General features: G+C 39.1%; 1 protein-coding gene and 1 long non-coding RNA gene across 5 annotated transcripts in view; both read left to right on the forward strand.

The window, feature by feature from the left end:
- INPP5F (inositol polyphosphate-5-phosphatase F) overlaps window positions 1-27,982 on the forward strand; it is a 94,222-nt gene that overhangs the window by 25,261 nt on the left and 40,979 nt on the right. For all 4 annotated transcript variants that reach the window (XR_011564306.1, XM_070780939.1, XM_070780937.1 and 1 more), the window contains exon 3: window positions 22,231-22,367. Coding sequence is in view for 3 of the 4 variants with exons in the window: in XM_070780939.1 (XP_070637040.1) it covers window positions 22,231-22,367 (137 nt within the window). In the remaining variant the exon portion in view is untranslated. The remainder of the gene's footprint in view (window positions 1-22,230; window positions 22,368-27,982) is intronic.
- Window positions 54-20,045, forward strand: LOC139179993 (uncharacterized). Its single transcript, XR_011564307.1, has 2 exons — window positions 54-11,343; window positions 14,659-20,045. It is a non-coding gene; the product is annotated as an uncharacterized lncRNA (long non-coding RNA).

Below are 27,982 nucleotides of genomic sequence, written 5' to 3' on the forward strand. Positions count from 1 at the left end.
TTTTCCAGCAGCGTTTGATCATTTCATGTCTCTGTGTTACATTTAGGTAATTCTTACAGTACTTCAAACTTTATATTTGTTATGGTGATCTGTGATCAGTGATCTTTGTTACTGTTATGATTCACTGAAGGCTCAGATGACGGTTAACATTTTTTAGTAAGAAAGTATTTTTTAATTGAAGGATAGTTGATATACAGTGTTAGTTTCTGGTATATGGCAAAGTGATTGTTATGCATATATATACACACACACACACACACTTCCATGTTCTTTTATATTATAGGTTAATATAAGATACTGAATATAGCTCCCTGTGTAATACAGTAGGATCTTGTTGTTTATCTATTTTATATTTATATATAGAAGTTTGTACCTGCTAATCCCAAACTCCTAGTTCATCCCTCCCCTATCCTTCTTCCCTCTGGTAACCGTAAGTTTGTTTTTTAAGTCTATGAGTCTTTCTCTATTTTGTAAATAAGTTCATTTGTGTCATATTTTAGATTCCATGGGTAAGTGATATCATATGGTGTTTGTCTTTCTCTTTCTGGCTTATTTACTTTATGATAATCTCTAGGTCTATCCATGTTGCTGCAAATGGCATTATTTCATTCTTTATTAAGGCTGAATAGTTTTCTATTGCCTATATACCACATCTTCTTTATCCATTCATCTGTTGATGGACATTTAATTGCTTCCATGTCTTGGCTGTTATATAAATAGTGCTGCTATGAACTTTGGTACATTGCTATGTATCTTTTTAAATTATAGTTTTCTCTGGATATGTCCCCCGGGGTGAGATTACTGGATCATGTGGCAACTGTATTTTTAGTTTTTAAAGAAACCTCCATACTGTTTTCTTTGTGGCTGCACCAATTTACATTCCCACCAACAGTGTTGGAAGGTTTCCTTTTCTCCACACCCTCTCCAACATTTGTTATTTGTGGACTTTTTAATAATGGCCATTCTGACTGGTGTGAGGTGGTCCCTCATTGTTTTGATTTGCATTTCTCTAATAATTAGCATTGCTGAGCATCTCTTTCAACTGCCGATTGGCCATCTGTATGTCGTCTTTGGAGAAATGTTAACTTAAGGTAATTTTTTGCCCATTTTTGATTGAGTTGTTTTTTTGTTACTGAGTTGTATGAGCTGTTTGTGGTATTTTGGAAATTAAGCCCTTGTCAGTGACATGGTTTGCAAATATTTTCTCCTATTCTATAGATTGTCTTTTCATTTTGTTTATGGCTTCCTTTGTTGTATAAAAGCTTATAAGTTTGGATTAAGTTCCATTTGTTTATTTTTGGTTTTATGTCTATAGCCTGGGGAGACTGACCTTAGAAAACAGTGGTATGATTTATGTCAGAGAATGTTTTGTCTCTGTTCTCTTCTAGGAGTTTTATGGTGTCATCTTATACTTAAACCATTTTGAGTTTATTTTTGTGTAGAGTGTGAGGGTGTGTTTTAACTTCATTGATTTACATGAGCTGTCCAGCTTTTCCAACACCACTTGCTGAAGAACCTGTCTTTTCTCCATTGTAGTCAATATGTTCATTGAAGAAGTACTTTTAATTAAAGTATGTACATTTTTAGACATAATTCATTGCACACTTAGTAGACTACAGTTTGGTGTAAACAACTTTTATAGCCACTGGGAAACCAAAAAAATTTGTGTGACTTGTTTTATTGATTTATTTGCTTCATTGCAGTAGTCTGGAACTGATCTCCAAGGGATGCCTATAAAGCTTTAGAGAAAGGAGGCATAATATTAAAATCCTTTCTTCCTCTTAAACCCAACAACTTATTAAATGCCTACTCTCAGGAATTGCGTTAGTTGGTGGAATACAATAGTGAGCAAAAACTGACCTGTTCCCACTCTCATGGAGCTTTCGGTTTAAGAGGGAAGGCTAGACATTAGTGATTAATCACTGAAATAAATGTATAATTATTTGTTAATTGTGATAGGTGCTCTGACAGATACACCAACTTCAGTGGTTTTGAGGGAGAGAATAGTGGAAATAAGGCTGGAGAGGTAGGCAGGTGGCAGATTAGGACTGATGGGCTTTGGTCAGCTGTCTATTCCTCATATAGTCAACTCTGGCCAGGGAAGAGAAAGGGTCTGTTAGTACACAGTGCGGTGCTCCTGGGAGTCCTGTCCAGGAAAAGCAAATTGATGGAAGGTCTGGTTCATTCACTAGACCCTCCCTTGGCAGGACAGGCACCTGTGCCCTGAGTTCAGAGGGAGTTTTGTTAAAAGATAGGTGTAACATAGGCTTCCAAAAAGTCATGAAAAGGACTAACTGAAATATTTTAAGCACAAAATTTAAATATATATTTTTTCACTGTTATTGATTTTAATGTGAGTTAAGAGCTATAGGAAGCTTTGCTATTACTGCTATGCAATCAGGAGTGTAGCCACCCTTGTATGTTTTAAAAAATTCTTTTAAGGTAAAATTATTGCACATTTGGAAGCCAGGTTGATTTCTGAATATAAAGCACAAATTGCCATAGAGAGTCTTAATTTCTTTTTGCTAATTTTTTTTGTTTATTTAAAAAAATTGTTAAATATTTTATTGACACAAAGAGCTATTTGTCACCGATACACAGTATACTTGTTGTAAATTAAACACATTTATCTACCATGTAGATTAAGAAATGAAACCAATGTTTTTGGAACTCTTGCTGCCTTTCTCCAAGAGTCTTGTTCCCTTCAAGAGAACCTGTGATTTTGAATACTGTACTTATTAGCCCATTGATTTTCATTATTGCTTTTGTTACATATATACCCCTAAATAATATATTGCTAAGTTTTATATTTTGGAAATTTGGTATAAATGATGTTAAGCCACTTGTGTTCCTTCACTTGTTGCCCCTACCCACACAACTGGATACTTTTGAGATTTGTCCACTTTGATATATGAAACTTTAGTTCCTATCTTCACTATTGTATTACTATATCATAATTTGTCCTTTTCCCCATCATTGGGTAATTTTTATTTTGGGGGCTTTTTTTTGCCATTAGAAATGAGACCACTGTGAGTGTTCTTGTACATTCTGTCTTTGGTAGTTTTGAATTCTTTCAGTACAAAGGAGAAAAGCATTTAGACATTGTGTAACATGCTAATAAGTATTTTAGTCACACTCTCCTACCTGTCCACATTTACATACTTATATTTTTAATTCATTTATATGCTGACAGGATAATTTCACAGTTGAATGTTCTGAGCTAAAATTCATTTTCTATTGTTTAAGTGAAGCATATGAAACTTTTGAGTTATTTTTCTCCAATTTCAGTTACATCTTGAAACAATGAATAAATCACTGACATGAGTCAAGAGACCTAAATTCAAGCTTTATTTATTAGAGCTTTGAGATATGAGAGAAATTATATAACATCTGTTTCATCTGTTGCTGTGTAATAAACTGCCACAAAAGTTTTAAAGCCTTAAGTAACAGTTTAGAGTATCTCAAGTTCTGTGGGTTGACACATGGCTCTTCTGCCCTTTTTGCCTGTTGGCCAGGGTCATCTGAGTGGCAGCACTCAGCTAGGGGTTTGCCTGGGGCATCTTAGTTTTCCTTCATGTGGCATTTCTTCCATGTAGCTCATCTCACGAGGCCTCTTTTTGGGCCCTCTCTGTCTCCTGGATACCTGGACATCCTTTCAGGGTGCTGAGGTGACAAGTTCCAGTGTAGAAGGGCTTATCAAGCCTCTACTTGCATCACTGACTTGCTAATATCCCATTGGTCAGAGGAGGTCACACAGCCAAACCCAGAACCAACATGGGAAGGGGCTTCGCAAGGGTTTGCATCCCAGGAGGCTAGTTCATTGGGGCCCCCAGTGCCCCAGAGCCTCTACTTCCTTGTAAACTATAAAACAAGAATGAAAATAACTGCTCACTTTTTTTTTCCTGAGGGTATTGTGGGTCTCACGTGAGGTAGTATACCTAAAGGTGCTTAGTAAATTATCACTATTTTATCAATTCTTTTGGTTGCAAATACAAACCTATCAGTTTATGCAAACAAGTTTTTATTAGAATTCAAGGGAACAAAACCAATAAGTTGATTTGTTCAGGATCTGAGATTACATTTTTTGGCAGACAGTCTCTGACCATCACTTGTGTCTGAACATCTCTTATACATTCTTGTCTTTTTTTGGGTTTCTCTGTGTTTGTGTATGTGGGATGAAATTTCTGTCCTTATGTGGTACTCAGACCGACCTTAGCCCTCAAGCCAACCAGCATCTGATGTTCCCTATAACTTCTGGAGATTGACGGGCTCTCTAGTTAAGACCCTAGGAAAGAGACCCTTTTTGGCTCAGTCTGAGTCAGGGGCCTCCCCTGGTCACAAAGTTCAAACATGCCCACTACACTAAGCAGGACAGTTGGTCAAAGCAGGAGGGTTTGAACTTGGCAAACAAACCCCAAGACATTTCCTAAAGCAGTGTACAAATATACTACTGGTTGGTGAGTTTGATGCAGTGAAAGTATGGTCTTTAGGCAGGTGGGGGCATTTCTTATGGTCTTTTGTGGTCAGCTCCTGTTTACATACACCTTCCCTCCTTGTAGGACCTTTCTTTGGACCAAAAAGAAGTTGGTAGGCAGTGTAGATACCTGTCATGTAGGATATTTTGGAAGAGGGAAAAGTGAGGGAATAGAGTGAACTAGAGAAAATAATAAAATAATAAAAAGAAGTAAATGGAGCTGGGAAAGTTTTCCACGCTCCTAATCTCTGTACTTCCCCCCCGCCCCCGCCCTGTCCCCTCTTGCCGCATCACTTCTAAGGTTTGGCTGTTAAGAAAGGATACAGGGGAAAAAAACAAAGGAAAATCTCTTTTCTGGGCCCCCTGCTGCTCTTTCCCTCACCCGGAGAACTGCAGCCCCACCCTGGGTACCACTCCACCCCGGCTTCCATGCTCTGAGCATCCAGCTTGCTCTTCCCGCCTTCTCTTTCTTCATCCTCTGTCCTGGGCATGCCTCATTTCCTCCCCACCCTGTGTTCCACCTAAGCTCTTGCTTTGACCACACTATCAACTTGCCCGCTGGGAGTGTGGTCCTGATATGTGTTAGAACTGAAATAATCACTCCAAGTGCACTTTCCCATGGGAGCATCTTACCTTCTGGGGGTAGAGGATGAGGGGAAGAAAATATCTGTACTTAAACTCTTTCTCACTCCTCTTTCCCTCCTACTTATTCTCTACATATTAATGCATGAATTTCTGTTCTTGCCTAGTGAGATGGGAACGAAGTTTACTTGAACAGTTGTCACTGACAGTCTAAGAGCGGCGTGGGTGAGCTGTGACTGTCATCAGGCAGTCGTGACTCTGGAACGGCATTAGTTTGCTAGGCTGCCGCAGCAAAGCTCCTCAAACTTGGGGGCTTAAACAAATTTATTTTCTTGTCGTTCTGGAGGCTTAAAGTCTAAGATCTAGTCATCAGGGTTGGTTTCTTCTGAGGCCTCTTTTGTTGGCTTGTAGATGGCTATCTTCTCCTTGTGTCTTCACATTATTTTCACTCTGTGTGTGTCTCCAGATTTCTTCTTATAAGGACACCGGTCATTAGGGATTAGAGTGCACCCTAATGACCTCATTTAACTTAATTACAGCTTTAAAGATCCCATTCTTTAAAACAGGCTCACATTCTGAGGCTCTGGGGGTTAGGACTCCAACATAATGAATTTTAAGGGGACCTAATTCAATCCATAATAGGAACCTAACATCCTCTGGAATGCTCACTACAAAAGCATGTCCAGGAGAATTCTCACCTTTGCATCTGCCCTTTTCTCTTATAGTGGAATAGGCCATTCCCCAAATAGCACTGGGTAGGCACTGGCCCCAGCACTGGACTGACCTTGAGGTCACATGATTGCCTTGGATCAGGTTATTCATCCAAGCCTCGGTTGCTGGGTGATGATACCACCTAGATAGGGTTATGGTAAGTTTAATAAACTCTCATTAAGTGCTTAGCATGGCTTCTGATAATAGTAGGCATTCAGTAGATGCTGGCTATTATTATTTGTTTTTCCTTAGTTTTAAAGGTAAAACATATCACTAGAGAACACTTAAGTTCTGAATGTATAATTTTGAATAAATGTTAAACTTAGACTGTTTTTTCCAGTAACACTAATTTTTACTGAAACTAATGATACTAACATGTCACTAAAAGACGACATGGTGGGGATTATAAAAGCAATGTTTTTAGAAGTGAAATATTAGTAGCATTAATGAAGGTTATATTTTATAAGTTGTGTGCCCATTTAGAAAAATGTGTGGTAGAAAAGAGTTTAGAAGTATTATTTGGTTGTGGAATCCTTTGCTGATAATTGCCCTTCCTTTTATAGCAAGCTCTGCCCCTCAATTGGTTCTATTAACCCTGGTGCCTAGAAAGCAAACTATTTGGAATAGTTGGCCTTTCTTCAGTTTGGAAGGTCTCTTCCCCCAGACATTTGCAGGCAGGTAGACTTTCAGCCAGGGTCTAATGAGTCTATCTTTGACAGCCTGAAAGTGTCTGACTCTGCTTTGATAGGTTGGGCTTTATTAGGATGAGGAACAGAAAGTCGAAGGAACATGTAATGTGCTAAATAGATGAAGGAAAGGTAAAGCTCCATGAAAAATCATTGTCTTCTATTCCTTGTAGTGTCCAGGAGGAAGTCAGAATGATAGTCAGCTCTTACCACAGTTGTAACGACACATGAATTTTTTGTTTTCTTCTTTTCTGTTTGTCTTCTTCTTCCCTCTCTAGAGGATAAGCTCCAAAACAGGGGCTGTGTTTGTTGTGCTCACTGCTGTATCCCCCTGTCCAGTGGCTATTCAAAAATATTCAGTACAGAATATTAATATTTAACAGATATTTACAGAGTGCCTGTTGTATGCTGGGGGCTACAGGGTGAACAAAATGCAAAGCTTCCAGGAGCATAGAGTCAAATCCAAGAGCTAGACATTAATTGCCTGATCACAGTTTTATCATTAAACTTAAGCTTCTGAAGAAGACAAATGTGGGATATTGTGAAGCACGTAGCAGAGGGGCGTGACTGGTGGGGATGGGGTTCCTGGATGGAAGGCATCCCTGAGGAAGTGATGTCTCAGCTGAGGCCTGAAATGTGTTTTCTCAGTTACAGGGATCTTTGCACACGGCTTACTCTGCCAACAACTGCTCTCCTCTCACTTTCCTCACCTTGACCCTGTCCAAATTACCCTACTGAAATAGTTCTGACTTCAACTCAGACATCACCTCTGTAGGAATGCCCTCCATCCAGGAGATAGTATATCATCACACAGATAACCTTGAAAAGATGGCGTACATGCTAAGTCGCTTCAGTCATGTCTGACTCTGTGTGACTCTATGGAGTGTAGCCTGCCAGACCCCTCTGTCCATGGGATTCTCCAGGCAAGAATACTGGAGTGGGTTTCTATGCCCTTCTCCAAGGGGTTTTCCAAACCCAGAGATTGAACCGGCCTCTCTTATGTATCCTACACAAGCGACACCTGGGAAACCCCCAAGATGGCTGAGGCTGGAGGTTTTAAATGTATTACAAAAGCTCTTTAAAATATACAGTAGTCCTCCCCCTGCCACACCCGAGCCCGTAGTTTCCCTTTCTGAAGTTTCAGTTACCTGTGGTCAGCCATGGTCCAAAAATATTAAATGGGAAATTCCAGAAATAAACAATTCACGAGTTGTAAATTACATGGTGTTCTGAGTGGTGTGATATCTCTGTGCCCTCTGGCCTGGGATATGAGTCATCCCTTTGTCCAGCGTATCCACACAGTATGTTTCCAGCCCATTTAGTCACATAATTGGTTCAGTTATCAGATTGGCTGTTGGTATCATAGTGCTGTATTCAAGTAACACTTATTTTACTTAGTAATGACCCCAGTGTTCAAGAAAGAATGTGTATATAAGGTTTGGTTCTATCTGCAGTTTCAGGCATCTGCTGAGAATCCTGGAATGTATCCCCTGTGGGTATGTGTCCTGAAGACTGTGCATGCATGGGTGCTAATTTGCTTTAGTCGTGTCTGACTCTTTGTGACCCCATGGACTGGAACCCGCCAGGCTCCTCTGTTCATGGTATTCTCCAGACAAGAATACCGGAGTGGGTTGCCATTTCCTCCTTCAAGGTATCTTCCCGACCTAGGGATCAAACCTGTGTCTCTTAGGTCTCCTGCATTGGCAGGTGGGTTCTTTACCACTAGCTCCACGAGGATAAGCTTGTTAGGGTATGAAATATCTGACTATAAAATGCAAACATATCCACCGTGTATTCAGAACTAGTTTGAAGAGAGAATTGTCAGGAATCCTGATTTATTTAGCAATAGGGGCTCTTCATTTAGTAGTTAGGAGAATTACTACTCCTAGTATTGAATAGCAACAGACACAATTCACTCAAGTCTCTCCCATTCATTAAAATAGTATCACCATCTGCTTCTCCACTTTTAAAGTGGTGAGGATATCGAGATCCTTAAAATGGCACAATGTATTATGTATATGATTTTAAAAGTGTGATTTTGGTCCCTTGCTGTCTGTGGGGACTTTGCTGTGACACTCAATGATATGAAATATTTTTATACCTACAGTGTGAATGAATGGAATTTCACTAGCATTGCTTTCATACTTTCCTAAAAAGCCATTAGAAAGGCCCACCCCTCAGGGGCACTAGAGAAAAGGGAAGAGAGGCCTGGCAGGGCCCCTGCTTGAGGCCTGCTTCTTGGGCACAGCCTTTAGATAGTACTGGTGTTTAAATATGAGTTTCATAGTCTGTGTACAATTGCATTGTGGGAGAAGATTGTTTTATTGTCTACTGATGACTCATAGAAACATGTAAGGATTGTGATAATGGTTGCACAACTATAAATTCATTAAAATCATTGGCTTGTTTATATTTAAAATGAGTGAATTTTATGGTATATAAATTATATCTCAATAAAGCCACTGAAAATATTTGTCAGAATACTTTTTTGTATCCTTTTGTCACTACTTCTGATTTTATCTTATTTTAATAATCTACCTTTTGATACCTTAAAGGTGACTTTTTTCAAAAGGTCAATTTTCATTCCAATCCCAAAGAAAGGCAATGCCAAAGAATGCTCAAACTACTGCACAATTGCACTCATCTCACATGCTAGTAAAGTAATGCTCAAAATTATCCAAGCCAGGCTTCAGGAATACATGAACCGTGAACTTCCAGATGTTCAAGCTAGTTTTAGAAAAGGCAGAGGAACCGGAGATCAAATTGCCAATATCTGCTGGATCATCAAAAAGGCAAGAGAGTTCCAGAAAAACATCTATTTCTGCTTTATTGACTATGCCAAAGCCTTTGACTGTGTGGATCACAATAAACTGTGGAAAATTCTGAAAGAGATGGGAATACCAGACCACCTGACCTGCCTCTTGAGAAATTTGTATGCAGGTCAGGAAGCAACAGTTAGAACTGGACATGGAACAATAGACTGGTTCCAAATAGGAATAGGAGTACGTCAAGTCTGCATACTGTCACCCTGCTTATTTAACTTCTATGCAGAGTACATCATGAGAAACGTTGGGCTGGAAGAAGCACAAGGTGGAATCAAGATTGCCGGGAGAAATATCAATAACCTCAGATATGCAGATGACACCATCCTTATGGCAGAAAGTGAAGAGGAACTAAAGAGCCTCTTGATGAAAGTGAAAGAGGAGACTGAAAAAATTGGCTTAAAGCTCAGCATTCAGAAAACGAAGATCATGGCATCCGGTCCCATCACTTCATGGGAAATAGATGGGGAAACAGTGGAAACAGTGTCAGACTTTATTTTTCTGGGCTCCAAAATCACTGCAGATGGTGACTGCAGCCATGAAATTAAAAGACGCTTACTCCTTGGAAGGAAAGTTATGACCAACCTAGATAGCATATTCAAAAGCAGAGACGTTACTTTGCCAACAAAGGTCCGTCTAGTCAAGGCTATGGTTTTTCCAGTGGTCATGTATGGATGTGAGAGTTGGACTGTGAAGAAAGCTGAGTGCCGAAGAATTGATGCTTTTGAACTATGGTGCTGGAGAAGACTCTTGAGAGTCCCTTAGACTGCAAGGAGATCCAACCAGTCCATTCTAAAGGAGACCAGTCCTGGGTGTTCATTGAAAAGACTAGTGCTGAGGCTGAAACTCCAATATGTTGGCCACCTCATGTGAAGAGTTGACTCATTGGAAAAGACCCTGATGCTGGAGGGATTGAGGGCAGGAGGAGAAGGGGACGACAGAGGATGAGATGGCTGGATGGCATCACCGACTCAATGCACATGAGTTTGGGGGAACTCCGGGAGTTTGTGATGGACAGGGAGGCCTGGCGTGCTGCGATTCATGGGGTCGCAAAGAGTCGGGCAACTGAGTAACTGAACTGAACTGAGCAACTGAACTGAACTGAAAGTTGCTTTGAGGGAAGAATCTTAAAGATTAACAGTATTATTTGTCATATAACATTTCTACCAGATAATCTAAAGTGTAATTGAAAAAGTCATTTTATATTCAGGTTTTCATTCATGGCTTCCCTTGTGGCTCAGCTGGTAAAGAATCTGCCTGCAATATGGGAGACCTGGGTTTGATCCCTGGGATGGGAAGATGCCCTGGAGAAGGGAAAGGCTACCCACTCTAGTATTCTGGCCTGGAGAATCCCATGGACTGTATAGTCCATGGGATCACAAACAGTTGGACACGACTGAGCAACTTTGATTCATGAGGGTCTCAGAACTCATGAATTTTGGAGGTAAGATTCATGTTGGTTACTAGGTTCCTGGTTAACCCTTAAAAGATTCTTTCACTGTAGTTTAGCTGATCTATTCAGTTAATAGCTTTGGGTCTTGGAAGCAGGTGGGCTAAGCGGCGAGGGGCTCCTTTCTTTGGCATCTTTTGGTTGCTCTTTTTTGCTTCTGTCTTCCTTTTACTCTCTCCCCAGGTACCTAAGTGCTGAGTGACCCTTCCCTCCTCTCTTTGCTCCCCTCTGTCTGCTCCATTACTTTATGCTTCAGAATTTCCCATCACCTCCCTTGTCCCTGATCTGTGCTCCAGTCTCCTTGGTGTGGATGGTTCCACCTCCCTGGTAGGAGCAGTGCTTGAATGAGACACATGAAGGTGACCCACAGTTCTGAGCTTTCCCAAGGGCATCAGACAAGCATGCTGCTTAGTTCTGAGCATATCTCTAACTGACAGATTTTTATATCCTCAGGCAGAGAGATACGTTAGAGGTAGGCCAGCTTGCCTCTTCTGTTTCAGTCATTCTGCTGTCCAGTTATAAATGAATTTGTTCTTAAACTCCAGTTGTTTTCTCAGTGATTTCTATGGCAGTGATATTAAAAGTTCCTAACTCCATAAAGAGAAGAATCTTGTAAAGGTAAGAGTGACTGAGTGTATGTATGGGCCACCTATAAAGGTGTTTCCTGTATTTATATTATTTCCTCCTTTATATTCTTATTAAGGTTTTTATCTTACTGAACATTTTATCTTCCTGAACATTTTGAAATGATTACAATCAAATTATTATCAGGTCTAATTGTGTTTTAAAAAGGATATTTTTGATTAAAAAAAAAAACCCTCACTTACTTATATCTGGCCAGTATCAGCCATCCAGGGCAGAAAATGAAGGTTATTCATCTAATTGACTTTGACTTGGCTGTCAGGTTTGTTACAGCCTGTGGGCTTGTGTTCCTTCAAGCAGAGAGGCCTGTAACCTCCAGCCTCACAGCATACTTGTGTCACTCCTCAAAACAGTGGTTTATCTTCATGATGATAAACCTTCACCATAAATAACCCCAATTATATTTAGTATGCTGGGGTTTAATAGGTAAGAAAGTATGTAATACATTAACGTTTTAAATATGTAAAGAAGCATCTTACTTAGAACTTTAGCAAGAGAAAGACACAGTTATATGGAAAATGTACTCTTGTAATAGAAACTCATTTTGCCCATTGATACTTAGACTTTTGTAGTTTCCTAGGACTGTTATAGATAGAAAAGCCTTTATATTTTTATAGATTATAATAGATTAATTTTATGGCAGGTCATTATTAGGGATTTTGTTATTAGGCTGAGTTTGAATTCGTAGGTTAAGCTGAGTATGGTTCTGATTGCACCATTTGGTACCTTTGAAAGGGACCCTAATAAATGTACCTCATGTCCCAGACACTCTCCTTATGAGTCACTGTTGGTTTTCTGTATGTGCAGACTTAGGACACTTTAGTAGGCAATAGAGCAATCAATTAAGAAACACTGAGTAGCTACTATGTTTGGAAGATGAACAAATTAATGACTGACTCTGGTCACTGAGAATATTAGAAGCCCAATATGATGTACTTTTAACTACAGATATCTGACAGTGGAAAAAAACAGCATTGTTGTGTGGTAGTATTACTTGTATTTCTACTTACTTGATGTATAATGGTGTATGATGGTCCTTGAAATATAGTCAAAGGAATATACTACTTTATTTCTGTTCCTATTAGGAAAAGTATTTTTCTTGATATAGGTTTTTAAAAATAGAAAGGGCCTTAAATAGAAAGCAAAAGATTAAACATACTGTGAATCCATATCTTTTAGTAGAAATTTAAATTCATGCTGTTTAGTTGCTCAGTCACGTCCGACTCTTTGTGACCCCATGGATTGTAGCCTGCCAGGCTCCTCTGTCCATAGAATTCTCCGGGCAAGAATAGAGTGGATAGCCATTCCCTTCTCTAAGGGACCTTCCTGGTGCACGGATCGAACCCAGGTCTCCTGCATTGCAGGCAGATTCTTTGCCATCTGAGCATAAACTTACATACGATCTATAGACTTATGGTTATATTCATTTAAAAGTACTAAATGGCCAATTAATAGCTTATGCAATAGGTATCAATGAAACAGATTTTATGCACACAGTGGACTGAATTTAAATTCCTACCAAAGATTTATTTAAAAAAAAGAAAAGGCAGGATCCTTCAAATTGGAACATAATTTATCTTGAGATAAGCCATGGTGGCTCAGTAGTAAAGAATTGACTTGCCAATGCAGAAGATGCAGGTTCAACGCCTGGGTCAGGAATATCCCCTGCAGAAGAAGACGGCAACCCACTCCTGTTTTCTTGCCTGGGAAATCCCATAGACAGAAGAGCCTGGCAGGCTACAGTCCATGAGGTCACAAAAGAGTTGGAAATGACTTAGTGACTAAACAACAACAACAAAGCCATTAGGATATTACCCAATGATTAGATTCTCTTAGAATGCATAGTGTGTTACTGTGCTATATAACAGATCATTTAAAGATACTTGGTACATTTTAAAAAATGAGATCAAGAGAAACTAGTCAGAGATTGTTTCTTACAGTCACAATATCAAGAAATACTTTGAACTGCAAGAGGAAAAAATATGAAGAAAACCACACTTGAGCATCTCATAGCAAAACTGATAAAAGCTGAAGTCAAAACATCCTAAAGCAGCCAAAGAAAAGCTACACATTAAATTCAACGGTATTCAATAAAGCTTTGGTAGAAACAGTGGAAGCCAGAAGACAGTGGAATGATACCTTCAAAGTGCCTGTCTAGAATTTTATACCTTCAAAAATTAAGGAAAAAAAGACATTTTGAGCCAAACAAACTGAATTTGTCACCACCAGTACCTGCACTAAAATAAATACTAAGGAGTTCTTCAGGTAAAAGGGAAATGATGCCAGATAGGAGTGTGGAAATGTTGGAAGGAACAGAAAATAATGGAAAGAGTAAATGTTGGTAAATTTAAACAAAGTTAGCTTTATATGAGGCTTAAAATTAACACAGAATGAAAACACACAACAATAATAGGTCTTTTCCCTGTCCAGGAACTGGCAAAAGTACTTATTTACATTAGGTTTTTGTAAGTTAGGGCTCATGTTATCAGACCCTGCAATATAACCAGTAATAGAATAATAAAATATTATAAAAAACTAATAAAGGGAAGAAATGGAATAATAATTTTAACACTCAGTCCAAAAGAAGACAAGGAAAGAAAGTATATAGAACAGGTGAAGAAATGGTAAGACAGTAGAATGATTCTTAAATATTTTAACAATTACATTATATATAAATGGACTCGTTTAGTCACTAAGTCAAGTCTGACTCTGTGATTCCATGGAGTGTTGCCCGCCAAGCTCCTCTGTCCATGAGATTTCCCAGGCAAGATTACACCTGCTTTGGCAGGCAGGTTCTTTACCTCTGAGCCACCAGGGAAGCCCATGAATGGATTTAGTAGTTTAAAAGCAAAGCTTTTCATAATAGAAAAATAAAATTCATCTACAAGCTACTTTTAAGACAAATACCTTAAGTATATGTATATGTATAGAGAAAGGCAAAAATTAAAGGATAGAAAAAAGAGAAACCAAGCAAATGCTAACCTACTGAAAACTGATGTGCTCATAATAATATCAAAACAGACTTTAAGGCAAGAAGCATAAACAGATATACATTTCAAAAACAGCCAAAGTTCAAGTCACCAGAAAGATAAAACAGTGTTAAATTTGTAAACACCTAAGCCTTAAAGTATAAAAGGAGCAGTGAGTCATTTGGCTTAAATTTATTAGTTCGGAGTGTCAACTTGAAATGGCAGAGAAACACATAAGTATTCTTATTGTCAGCTTGACACAGAAGAAGGGAAAAGTGAGCCAACTGTAATTGCCTTTCCTAATTCTCTTTTTCCTTCACAGCAGCACATTTCCATCCTCTGATTCGTCTGGTTCGAATGCAGACTCTAAGCTCTTCAGAGGCATAATCTGCAGAAGCTCTTCAAGAAGTTACATATTGGTTATTGAATATTATGTTAGGACTTTGGAGTATGTAGTAAATAAATGTTAGTAATTTGGCATGTGGATATAATTGTAAATTCTTTTGTGTATAAGCTGGCTTGAAACTCAACATTAAAAAATATTAAGGTCATGGCATCTGGTCCCATCACTTTATAGCAAACTGAAGGGGAAAAATTGGAAGCAGTGACAGATTTTATTTTCTTGGGCTTCACGGTGACTGCAGCCATGAAATTAAAAGGCTCTTGTTCTTTGGAAGGAAAGCTGGACAGCGTATTAAAAAGCAGATACATCACTTTGCCAACAAAGGTCCATATAGACAAAGCTATGGTTTTTTCCAGTAGTTGTGTGTGGCTATGAGCATTGGACCATAAAGAAGGCTGAGTACCGAAGAAATGTTATTTTTGAATTGTCTTAAAAATCCTGCTGAACCGGTCAAATCAGAAACAGTCTTGGAAAAAGGCAAGCCAGAAGGAAAAAAAAAATCAGAAAAATAAAATTATTTTCACACAGATACTTTACTCACTTCAAGTGTCTGGCACAGAGAATATGTATTGTGTATGTATTTCTGTCAGTAGGAGCTCTTTTAATTGAACCTCACTTAAGATTAACCAGCATTCCTCACTGCCTCTGTGGAATATATTGGTAGATGTGTTGGATGCTCTGAAGGCTGGTGGAGACTGGGTAGGAAGCCCTGTCTTCTGGTAGATTATGGGTTGTGTTTATTTCCATACCTGTTCATACTTGTTTTACTTGATACTGTAATTACATAACTAAATAATCCCATCAACTGTAAATACAAAAGGAATGACTTCCTGTTTCTATGAAGACTAAATTGAATGCTTTGAAAAGATTAGATAAAGCTGTGTTGCATTAAAAAAAAAAAATGCTAGGGGCTCATTCTCAAAGAACATAGGATTTTATTTCCTGGACTAGGGACTGAACTATGGCCCTTGTAATGGAAGCTCGGAGTTCTAACCACTAGACTGCTGGGAAATTCCCTAAATTATGCATGTTTAAAAAGTCATTGGTGGTACTTTCTCAGTGGTCCAGGGGTTGAGTCCATCTTCCAATGCAGGGGATGTGGGTTTGATCCTTGGTCAGGGAACTAATATCCCACATGCTGAGGAGTGACTGAGCCCTTGAGCTGAGACTACTGAGCCTGCACACTGCAACTAAGATCCAGTGCAACCATAAATAAGTAAATATTTTTAAAAAGTCGTTGTTAAGCTCAAGTAAGATTGGAAGGACTAATGCCAGCAGTGGTAACCAGTTGTTCTTTCTCTGCTAGTCTTCTTATATGAGAGAACTCATAAAATGGGGTTTGGATTAGATTTAAAGAATTTCCATGGAATGGGGAACAGTGGTGAAAGGGAATATTAATTTTATATGTAATGTTTACATTTTTAAACATGTGGAATGTATTCCTTTATTTTCTTTATGATTAACATTAATAAAAATAAAGGATTGCTAGACATGCATTGTTGGATCAAATGCTTTTCTATTGATGCATGTCAGTAGAATGGGTAGCCATGTTGAGAAATATTAAATGCAGTACTTAGAGGTGAGGTGGTGAGTAGGGAGAAAAGACTTTCATACGGTGGTGGTTTAGTCACTAAGTTGTGTCCGACTCTTGCAACCCCATGGACTGTAGCCTGCCAGGCTCTTCTGTCCATGGTATTCTCCAGACAAGAATACTGGAGTGGGTTGCCATTTCCTTCTCCAGGGGATCTTCCTGACCCAGAAATCGAACCCAGGTCTCCTGCCTTGCAGGCAGTTGATTTATCGACTGAGCTATGAGGGAAGCCCCTAATTTTAATTTTAGGAAAAAAGGTTTTTTTGGATAAAAATCTTTCTCCTGCGATTGCTTACCCTAATTAACTGAGTCAGTTATTGTATATGGCAAGCAATTGAATCTTTTCCAGGACTATTGTTTTACTTGCCCTAACTGGTCATGCTTTTCAAGATAATCACTTCCTAGTTAGTTTTCTTATCTGCCTGGGAAAGTCACATTTTTTGTCTTTTATTTATTTATTTTTTTTTAAGGAGTCAGGGTTGCAAAATTGACCTTTATCCCCATTGTAATATATTTTAAAAGTTGAGGAAATATCTTTATACCAAAAGACCTTGCTAGAATAAATTACCTTTGACTCTTGTTTATACTACATAGCCAGATCTCAGTGTGATGGCTTTAATTAAGCCAAGTTTCTTTTTCTGGTGGGTGATATAAATTAATGCAGTAACCTGCTTTGGTGCCTTTAAAAGCTTCATTACAAAATTGTGCTTGACTGGATATACAGTGCTAAACAATAGTAATGCTATACTTTTGCATTTTTCTTAGCTTAAAATTCAAACTAGAGAAAATATATTTGGACCATTTAACCCTGTAACTAACACTCATTTTTGCTGGATTTCCAGGCTTCTATGTGTTTACTGTTGTGTTTGTTTCACCTACGGCAAAATAGTTACAGGAACACTCCTTCTCCAGGGGAACTTCCCAACCCAGGGATCGAACCCCGGTCTCCCTCATTGCAGGCAGACGCTTTAACCTCTGAGCCACCAGGAAGCCCCTAACAGGAATACAGATTGCTGTTATTTCCCAAGAGGTTTTTTGTTTTGCTTTGTTTTCTAGAATCAACCTAGAAATATCTTAGTTTCCAATTCAAGTTTTACATTTTCTTTCCATTTTGATAATTTTACTTGTTTCTTTAAACACTATTTCAAGTACTTAAATCTCTGTGTTTGGTAGAAAATATACTTTTTAGTTTATTCACTGTTCTAGTAAGTAAGACTCCTAGCAAGTTTTTTTGTTCTTTAGAAGCTTTTTTTAAATTGAGATAAAATTCACACACCATAAAATTCACTCTTTTAACATTACAATTCACTGGGTTTTAGTATCATCGTAAGGTTGTATTATCCTACCATCACTGCTATGTAACTCCAGTGTATTTTCATCATTCCAAGTTACTTAGATTATAACTAGTATGTATCAGTTTTCTTGTCTATCTTTTAGTTTTTTTGTTTTGATCAGTGTGTGAGACTGAAAACATTAAGGCAGGAAACTATAGTGAAAGACTTATGAGACATTAACCCAGTGCAATTTGTAGAGCTGGTTCCAAGTCAACTACAAAAAGGTGTTTTTATCCATCATCTCCATATTCCCAGCATCTAAATTATTTCAAAGTAGGTTCCAGGTAGATACATTTGTCTGCAGATACTTCAGTATGTATTTCAACACCAGTTATTGACATACCATACTTTCCCCCTCTTTATCATTGTTAACTTAGATGCCCATTTTCACATGGGTCTCTGTCTGTTTTCTTTTCTAGTACTCATTTGTCCATTCCTATACCAGTACCACATTGTTTTATTTACCATAGCTTTGTAGTATGTTTTGCTACCTGGTAAACATTAACTCTTATGCAGAGTACATCATGAGAAATGCTGGGCTGGAAGAAGCACAAGCTGGAATCAAGATTGCAGGGAGAAATGTCAATAACCTCAGATATGCAGATGACACCACCCTTATGGCAGAAAGTGAAGAGGAACTAAAAAGCCTCTTGATGAAAATGAAAGAGGAGAGTGAAAAGGTTGGCTTAAAGCTCAACATTCAGAAAACGAAGATCATGGCATCTGGTCCCATCACTTCATGGGAAATAGATGGGGAAACAGTGGAAACAGTGTCAGACTTTATTTTGGGGGCTTCAAAACCACTACAGATGGTGACTGCAGCCATGAAATTAAAAGACACTTACTCCTTGAAAGGAAAGTTATGACCAACCTAGATAGCATATTGAAAAGCAGAGACATTACTTTGCCAACAAAGGTCCATCTAGTTAAGACTTTGGTTTTTCCAGTGATCATCTATGGATGTGAGAGTTGGACTGTGAAGAAGCCTGAGCGCCGAGGAATTGATGCTTTTGAACTCTGGTGTTGGAGAAGACTCTTGAGAGTCCCTTGGACTGCAAGGAGATCCAACCAGTCCATTCTAAAGGAGATCAGCCCTGGGATTTCTTTGGAAGGACTGATGCTAAAGCTGAAACTCCAGTACTTTGGCCACCTCATGTGAAGAGTTGACTCATTGGAAAAGACTCTGATGCTGGGAGGGATTGGGGGCAGGAGGAGAAGGGAACAACAGAGGATGAGATGGCTGGATGGCATCGCTGACTCCATGGATGTGAGTCTGGGTGAACTCCGAGAGTTGGTGATGGACAGGGAGGCCTGGCGTGCTGTGATTCATGGGGTCGCAAAGAGTTGGACACGACTGAGCGACTGAACTGAACTGACATAGTGGAGCTAAAATTTGAGTCTGAGTTCTGACGTCTAAGTCAGAACACATTGAGGCTTTTCTGAAAAGGGAAACTATTGTTCACAAATTTTGTTCCTTGTTGTTTGAGATCATTTACATTGTATTTTCTCAGTTTTAATCTTCATTATAACCCCTTAGGTATTTTGAACTTAAGTCTGTTATGTTTTAAGTGATTTTAAGTTTGTAAGTTGAATTTCAGTATTGACAATACCAGCATTTTCGTGTAAAAAGCGTGCTTTTTGTTTTCCCAGGTGAGTCTATGTATGGGGTAAAACCTCTGTGTTTGAAATTTGGTATTTTTGGTACTATGCCATTAGATGGCATATGAGAAAGACATTTATCACATTTGATTATGCACATTGTGTTTTTGTCATTGCTGTAATTTTTTAAAATTGCAGTTCATAATGTTAATAAGAAGACAAGAAGGCATAAACTAGGAAGAGGGCTTCCTAATGTTGGCTTGTCTTATCCTCTGCCAACACTCTAAATTGTTCCATGTAAAATAAAAGTTATTCTTGTAAGGTTAAGAGATTTGTGGTAAGGGCTTCCTTTTACTCAGCTGACTGCAGTAACATTCAAGTGTTCTGTGCATTATGTGCTTTATTATGTGTTAGGTTTACTGTGTGTTAAATGCTTGGTAACCTTAATCCGTGCCTGACGTACTTCCCAGCACATGGTGGGTCCTTGGTTAAAGTTTAATGATCGTGAATAATGAAATGACTTATAAAAGCCTTGAAACTTTGGAGTGAATTTCCACTCTACTTTATAAAGACTTATGAAACATTTCCAAACTCTTGTATTTATGAAATGTTTAATGCACATCTCCAAAGCACTATGCCTAAAATGAAAGTGGATTAGTATTTGGGAGAAAAATGGAAGAAATTAAAATACTGTGTCTTTTTTAAAAATATTTTTTCATAAGCACAATATATATCCACCATGTTGTTTTTCTATAATAAATTTCTGAAACATTGTTTCAATAGTTTTGGGTGTTTTTTTTTTGGTAGTAATTAGGTAGTATTTTTAAAGGGTATAGTCTCAGAATGAAAAATTGCTTTTACATGCTGGCTTTCATAGACTGTTTCTTATTTAAATAAAAACCTTTTGTGAAAAGTAGAAATTCAGATTGAAAAGATAACTGTTGGGCCTCTAGGCATTTTCTTTCCTTTCTTTCTTATATTTATTAAGTATTTCTTTGTTTTATACCCCTCTCCCACTTTCATCAATATGTTTACTTATTTGCTCAGTCCTAGTGTGCACATGAAGTAGTTCTGGAATTGCTAACCCATACTCTTCTGACAAATAACTTGCTTCAGTTCAGTTCAGTTCAGTCGCTCAGTCGTGTCCGACTCTTTGCGACCCCATGAATCGCAGCACGCCAGGCCTCCCTGTCCATCACCAACTCCCAGAGTTCACTCAGACTCAGGTCCATCGAGTCTGGATTGATGCCATCCAGCCATCTCATCCTCTGTCGTCCCCTTCTCCTCCTGCCCCCAATCTCTCCCAGCATCAGAGTCTTTTCCAATGAGTCAACTCTTCTCATGAGGTGGCCAAAGTACTGGAGTTTCAGTTTTAGCATCATTCCTTCCAAAGAAATCCCAGGGCTGATCTCCTTCAGAATGGACTGGTTGGATCTCCTTGCAGTCCAAGGGATTCTCAAGAGTCTTCTCCAACACCACAGTTCAAAAGCATCAATAATTTGCTTACCAGAGTACAATATTGTATACAGTTCTTTTTGTCTTTATCTCTACAAAATACTGTTTTCCAAAGTTACTTAATTTTTTTCTTCCTTGTCTCCTACATAGGTTACGTTTTCCATTTGTAACAGAGTTGGGTTACATTTCATCTTGGGTTCATTTCATATTCTGATTAATTTGAACCATTTATTTTTGAGGAGATGTAAAACATTATCGTGGTTCAGAGTCAGAAGTATGTCAAAGGGTGTACTTGGAGAGCTGTCAGTTCCAGTCCCTTTTATCTCATTCCTGTTTTCTCTTCCTTCCATCTCATTTCCACCTACCCCTTGTTAGGTAACCAACCTCGTTAATTTCTAATTTATCTCTCCTCTCTTTTTCTATACAAATGAGCAAATATGTTTTTCTCTCTCTTTTTTTTTTTCCCAGAAAGGGTAGTGTACTCTAGCTACTCCATTGTGCTTTGATTTAATACTATATCTTATTATATTAATAATAAAGATATTAATACATGAATAATATATCCAGTTTATCCCCTTATCAGTTTCTAGAATGCTTTGAATTCTTTTTAAGAGCTAATTCTTTATAGTACTCTGTTCCATAGATGTGCCATAGTTTGTTCAACCATTCTTTGTTGAAGAATGGGGCATTCTTTGTTGAAGAATTTGGGCATTCAAGTTGTTTCCAGTAGTTTGCAGTTAGACTGCTGCAGTGAATAGATTTGAGTGTATATATTTTTGTTTAGTTGAGATGTATTTTCAGGGTAAATTCACAAGCGTGGGATTGCTGGGTAAAACAGTAAGTGGGTATGTTTTAATGTTAGTTATAGTAAAATTAACATCTGAAAAAGTTGTATCTCTTTGTGTTCTCACAAGCGCAATGAGGGTGCCTGGTTCCCACAGCCTTGTCAGAATGTGCTGTCCTAACAATACTTTTTTATTATCCCCAAGCTGATGGGTGAGAATGGTATTAAAACATTTTAATTTACATCTCCATTGAACATCTTTTCATAGGTTTTAGGGCCATTTTTCTGTCTTTGTTGTGCTCTTTACCAAAGGACTGTGGGCTTCCCTGGTGGCTCAGTTGGTAAAGAATCGGCCTGCAATGCAGGAGATCCCGGTTTGACTCCTGGGTTGTGAAGATCCACTGGAGAAGGGATAGGCTACTCACTCCAGTGTTCTTGGGCTTCCCTGGTGGTTCAGCTGGTAAAGAATCTACCTGCAATGCGGGAGACCTGGGTTTGATCCCTGGGTTGGGAAGATGCCCTGGAGAAGGGAAAGGCTACCCACTCCAGTATTGTGGCCTGGAGAATTCCTGCATCTGGAGGATCACAGATGGACACGACTGAGCCACTTGGACTTTCACTTTCACCAAAGGACTGTACTGTTTGCATACTGTGTTACTCAGCTTCAGCTTGCTAGGACAGCAGTACTTTATAGAAACCAGACACTCAATATGCCTTTTCTCTTTCAGATCTTCCGTGGTGGCTTATTTTAATTCGGCAGAAAGCCTTGGTGGGCAAACTTCCAGGAGACCATGAAGTCTGTAAAGTAACCAAAATTGCTGTACTATCACTTTCTGAAATGGAACCTCAGGATCTTGAGCTAGAGGTAAGGTGAAGTTTCAGGAAATTTCATGGCAACTTGATATGGGTGTAATGGCAACCATGAGGATTTGATTTAATAGACCAGAATCATAGAGTTCTAGCGCTGGGTATCTTTAGAGTAATTGAGTCCTGTGTTTTCAGACTTTGGTGTGGAACCTTTGTTTTAAAATCTATGAAAGCCAGTAAGTTAAGATGCATAGAAGCAGAGTTGCACTGGTTGAGGTGGTGATGGGGGAAGAGCTTCTCCTTGGGGCCCTTCCTACTTTGCCTTTGCTGGAAACCCACCTCTGCTTCTGGGGACTCCTGTGTGTGTTAGGCACGCAGTTGTGTCTGACTCTTTGCAACACCATGGACTGAAGCCCACCGGACTCCTCTGTCCATGGGATTCTCCAGTCAAGAATACTGGAGTGGGTTGCCATTTCCTTTTCCAGGGGATCTTCCCGACCCAGGGATCGAACTCAGGTCTCCTGCATTGCAGGCAGATTCTTGACCGTCTGAGTCACTATAGCACAATTTGAAAACTGATTTAGGGTGAGGAGAGTCAGGAGGTTAGATTTAACTTCTACTGTACCTTCTTTTGGAGAAGGCAATGGCACCCCACTCCAGTACTCTTGCTTGGAAAATCCCACGGACGGAGGAGCCTGTTAGGCTGCAGTCCATGGGGTCGCTAAGAGTCAGACACGACTGAGTGACTTCACTTTCACTTTTCACTTTCATGCATTGGAGAAGGAAATGGCAGCCCACTCCAGTGTTCTTGCCTGGAGAATCCCAGGGACGGGGGAGCCTGGTGGGCTGCCATCTATGGGTTCGCACAGAGTCGGACACGACTGAAGTGACTTAGCATAGTATCTTCTTTTATCTATATGTCTTGAAATTTTTCTTTCTTTTTTTTTTTTTTTTTAGAAAACCAACATGTTTATTGGGATGGGGGAGGGATAAGTTGGAAGATCAGGATTGACATATACACACTACTATATATAAAACATGGCACAGGGAACTCTACTTATTACTCTGTAATGGGATATGTGGGGAAAGAATCTGAAAAGTGGATATGCTGCTGCTGCTGCTGCTAAGTTGCTTCAGTTTTGTCTGACTCTGCGCGACCCCATAGATGGCAGCCCACCAGGCTCCCCTGTCCCTGGGATTCTCCAGACAAGAACACTGAGCTATATTTCTCTTGTAATTTTTTTTCTTAAAGTTGGGTTTTTGTTTTTTTGTTTTTTTTTAAAGAAGAAAAAAAAAAAAAAAAACCCTGACCTATTAGACTTTCATTTTCTAAAAGGAAACCAGGCCCACAAGTTGAGTAAGTTAGGGCCAAGATAATGAGATTGCCCGGGGCCAGTGTTTGTCTCCACACTGGCAGAAATAACCCCTGAAAGCACTTGTATCATGCCTACTATCAGTGTGGGGATGTGGCATCTAGGGGTGTCATCACGCTGTCATAGCCCTGGCCTAATTTGATCACTGTGTGGTGTACCAGACAGGCCCTGAGGGTTAAATGGATAATCACATTTCATCCGTTGGGCCATCCTGTGAAGTAGGCATTGTTAGAATCCATGTTGCACAGGTGAAGAGAGAAGGCTTGGCAAGGATTAACCACACAGCTGGCTCGTGGTGCATCCAGACCTGGACTTAGGCCGTCTGTTCCTGGATCCCTCTGCTGGGCTTGCCTCCCTGTTACCTGAACCGCAGGTAACAGGTAGCATAGTGTCCACTGCCCCACAACTCAGTATGTGTTTTCTAGGCTGAATGTTGGGGAAGGAAATTGAGGTACAGGGTTAAATTATTTAAAAAAATACATACAGGCATATCTTGGAGATACTATGAGTTTGGTTCCAGACCATTGCAATAAAGCAAATAATTATAATAACATGACTTTTTTGGTTTTTCAGTGCATATACGAGATATGTATATATTACACTATAGTCTGTTAAGTGTACAAGAGCATTATGCCTAAAAAAAAAAAAATACCTTAATTTAAAAATACTACTGCTAAGATACTAAATGTGTGCTTAGTCACTCAGTCATGTCTGACTGTTTGTGATCCCATGAACTACAGCCTGCCAGGCTCCTCTGTCCATGGGGATTCTCCAGGCAAGAATACTGGAGTGGGTTGCCATGCCCTCCTCCAAGGAATCTTCCCAACCCAGGGATTGAACCCACGTCTCCCACATTGTACACGGATTCTTTACCATCTGAGCTACCAGAGAAGCCCTCACCACCATCTGAGTTTTCAGGGAGTCAGTCTTTTCACAGTAATATCAAAGATCACCATAACAAATATGATGATAATGAGAAAGTTTGAAATCTTGTGGGAAATTACCAAAATGGGAGACGCATGAAGTGACCAAATGCTGCTGGAAAAACAGTACCAGTAAACCTGTTCATTGTGATTGCCACAAACCTCTTTTTTTTTTCCCCTTATAAAGCATCTGTAAAGCACAATAAAACAGGGTATGCGGTAACAATATAGTAATTTTTGTGCTTCAGATCTTTCTGGAAGTTTGACAGTCTAACAGACCAGTATTAAAATGAATTTAGGAGGACACTGATACTCTGTTATAGGAATAAAAAAAAAAAGATTCAAGTACTTATTTCCTTTGATTGGTACTAGAGATAGAATACTATTCACTATTGCTGATCCTCAGACAAGTAACTTTGGTGGCAGTTGGGCCTGTTAAAAACAAGTGTTTTGCAGTTTTTGTTTTCATTTTATTTTAGCAAAGAGCAGACTAAAAAAATTTTATCCATTGATTAAGCCAGTAAACTTGTGTCTTTTGGATGACTGCTGACAAATTGAAAGATCAGCCTGGCTTCTGTCACCAGTCTTGGCCTTGAGTGTGAGCACTCCTTGGGTAGCGTGCTGGTTTGAGCAGTAAGCTGGGGGCCTGGACAGTTAGAGCAGAGACCAGCTCCTCAGCACCTTGGTCACCTGTTAGTCATCAGTTTGCACATCTGGCACCCCCAATTCTGGGGAAATGAACTATCCTCACCCAGAGGCCTGCATAGGATGCCTAGTGGACTTTTCAGGAAGATGCTCTTCGTGGCCATCAGTCTGTATCATTTGAGATTGTTGTTGTTGTTCAGTCACTAAGTCATGTCCGACTCTTTGCAGTCCCATGGACTGCAGCTCACCAGACTTTGCTGTCCTTCACCATCTCCCAGAGTTTGTTCAAACTCATGTCTGTTGAATCAGTGATGCTATCTAACCATCGCATCCTCTGCCACCCCCCCTCTCCTTTTGCTTCCAGTCTTTCCCAGAATCAGGGTTTTTTTCCAGTGAATTGGGTCTTCGCATCAGGTGGCCAAAGCATTGGAGCTTCAGCTGACTATTGTATAGATGGTGGGTGGTGGAGGGGGAGGAATCTTTAGGTAATAACATTTAGTGGAATTTTAAAACAACAAAAAAAATGTGACCGTGATGACAGCTTTTAAAATGTCTTCATTCTGAAGACTTTTCCTTTTTTTTCTTGACACTCTCAAGTGAATGAGATCATCCTCACATGCAAATGAAAATGAGATAGTCCCACATAGCTGAGTGTTTTTACTGTACTGTTGGACCATCTGAGCGATGGCATTTGCCAGGGTACTAAAGGTACAGTCCATGTTAAGAGCTGGAAATATATAATGACCCTTGCTAATTAGGGATAAACGTGATTATAGATAAAGTATTTCCAGATCCCAATTTAGTGATAGTTTGGCATTGGTTTCTCTCAAGAGAATATAATTTCAGAAATTTGCATTTAAGCCTTTTTTCCCCTTCCTTTAATCCTGTTTTCTGTTAATGCAGCTTTATGACAGTGAACAATAGAAGGGCAAAGAACAGCTCTGCTGAAAATCACAAACTGTTTGCTTATTTTCTGACATGTTAATTTAAATTTTTGGTATTCTTATTCTAGTTTCCATATAATGCCAGTTAAAAAGAGCATTTAGAAGCGTGATAAATTTTTGTGGGGCTTTTTATTTTTGATTATATAGTAATTGTAACTGAGGAGGAGGAAAAATATTCTCCCACATAGAAATGATCAATGTCAATATTCTGGTTTTTAAAAACAATTTAGTTTTAATTGAAGGATAATAGCTTTACAATATTGTATTGGTTTCTGTCATAGGGATACATGTGTTCCCTGCTTTCCATTTGTCTCCAGCTCTTTGGAGGAGCAATATTTCAAATTTTCAGGGTAGTTTTTATATTTTGCATCTTTGTATATTTTTCCTACTTCTTTTAGTTAAAAAATTCCTGTTATTTTTCATGACCATATGTATCTTATGCACAGAAGACTTTCTTAAATGAAGCTGACTCTTAGGTCTTCTTGAAAGTGAAAGTTGCTCAGTCATACTCAACCCTTTGGAACCCCATGGACTACACAGTCCATGGAGTTCTCCAGGCCAGAATACTGGAGTGTGTAGCCTTTCCCTTCTCCAGGGGATCTTCCCAATCCAGGGATCAAACCCAAGTCTCCTGCATTGCAGGCAGATTCTTTACCAGCTGAGCCACAGGGGAAGACCAAGAATACTGGAATGGGTAGCCTATCCCTTCTCCAGTGGCTTCCCAACCCAGGAATCAAACTGGGATCTCCTTCATTGCAGGCAGATTCTTTACCAATCCTGCATTACAGGTGGATTCTTTACCAACTGAGCTATCAGGGAAGTCTAGGGCTTCTTAGTATGTCTTTATAATTTGGACATCTGTGTCTGTGTTTGAATACCCACTGCTTTCTACCTTTCCCCTCAGGACCCCTGGGCTCTTTATTGTGGTCACTGTTCTCAGATTTTCAAGGACCTCATCTGTCTTCTGTCATTGGAGCAGAAGCATTTTGTAACAGAGTTGGGAATTACTAGTATTTCTAGTTTTCTACCCCAGTAGACTTTTTACTTTACTTGTATGGCTTATTATGTTTGCCAATTCTTAAAATAATTTTCATACTATACAGTTCATCCATTTAAAGCACATAATTCAGTGGTGTTTAGTATATTCACAGATTTGTAACCATCACTGCAGTTAATTTTAGAACATTTTCATGACTATAAAAATAACCCTGCACTCATTAGCAGTCACTCATTTTCCTCCAAACCCCAGGCAAATCCTAGGCAACCACTAATCTACTTTCTTTGTCTATATAAATTTGCCTGTTCTGAACAGTTCTTCTACATGGCATAAAATATGTAGCCTTTTGTGCCCAGTTTCTTTTATTTAGCACCGTGTTTTCAAGGTTCATGCTTATTGTAGCATGGGTCAGTACTTAATTTCTTCTTATCCCTTTGTATGGATATACCACATTTTATTTATCCTTTCATCAGTTGATGGACGTTGGGGTTGTTTTCACTTTGGAGCTGTTTGTGAATAATATTGCTGTATATTTATATACAAGTTTCTGTACATAACAAAACTTGTACATTTATGTATAAGTTTTGGGTGGACATTGTTTTCATTTCTCTAGTGAGAAAAAGAAATTCTATACCTAGGAATGGAATTGCTGTATTATATAGTAACTCTGGGTTTAACCTTTTGAGGATCTGCCAGACTGTTTTTCAAAGCAGTGTGCCATTTAAAAAAGAAAAGATCTATACAAGGATATGAAGAATCTTTGGAGTTCAAATAGATGAGAACATAGATAT

The sequence above is a fragment of the Bos indicus genome, chromosome 26, assembly GCF_029378745.1.
Source record: "Bos indicus isolate NIAB-ARS_2022 breed Sahiwal x Tharparkar chromosome 26, NIAB-ARS_B.indTharparkar_mat_pri_1.0, whole genome shotgun sequence".
Classification (NCBI taxonomy): Eukaryota; Metazoa; Chordata; class Mammalia; order Artiodactyla; family Bovidae; genus Bos; species Bos indicus.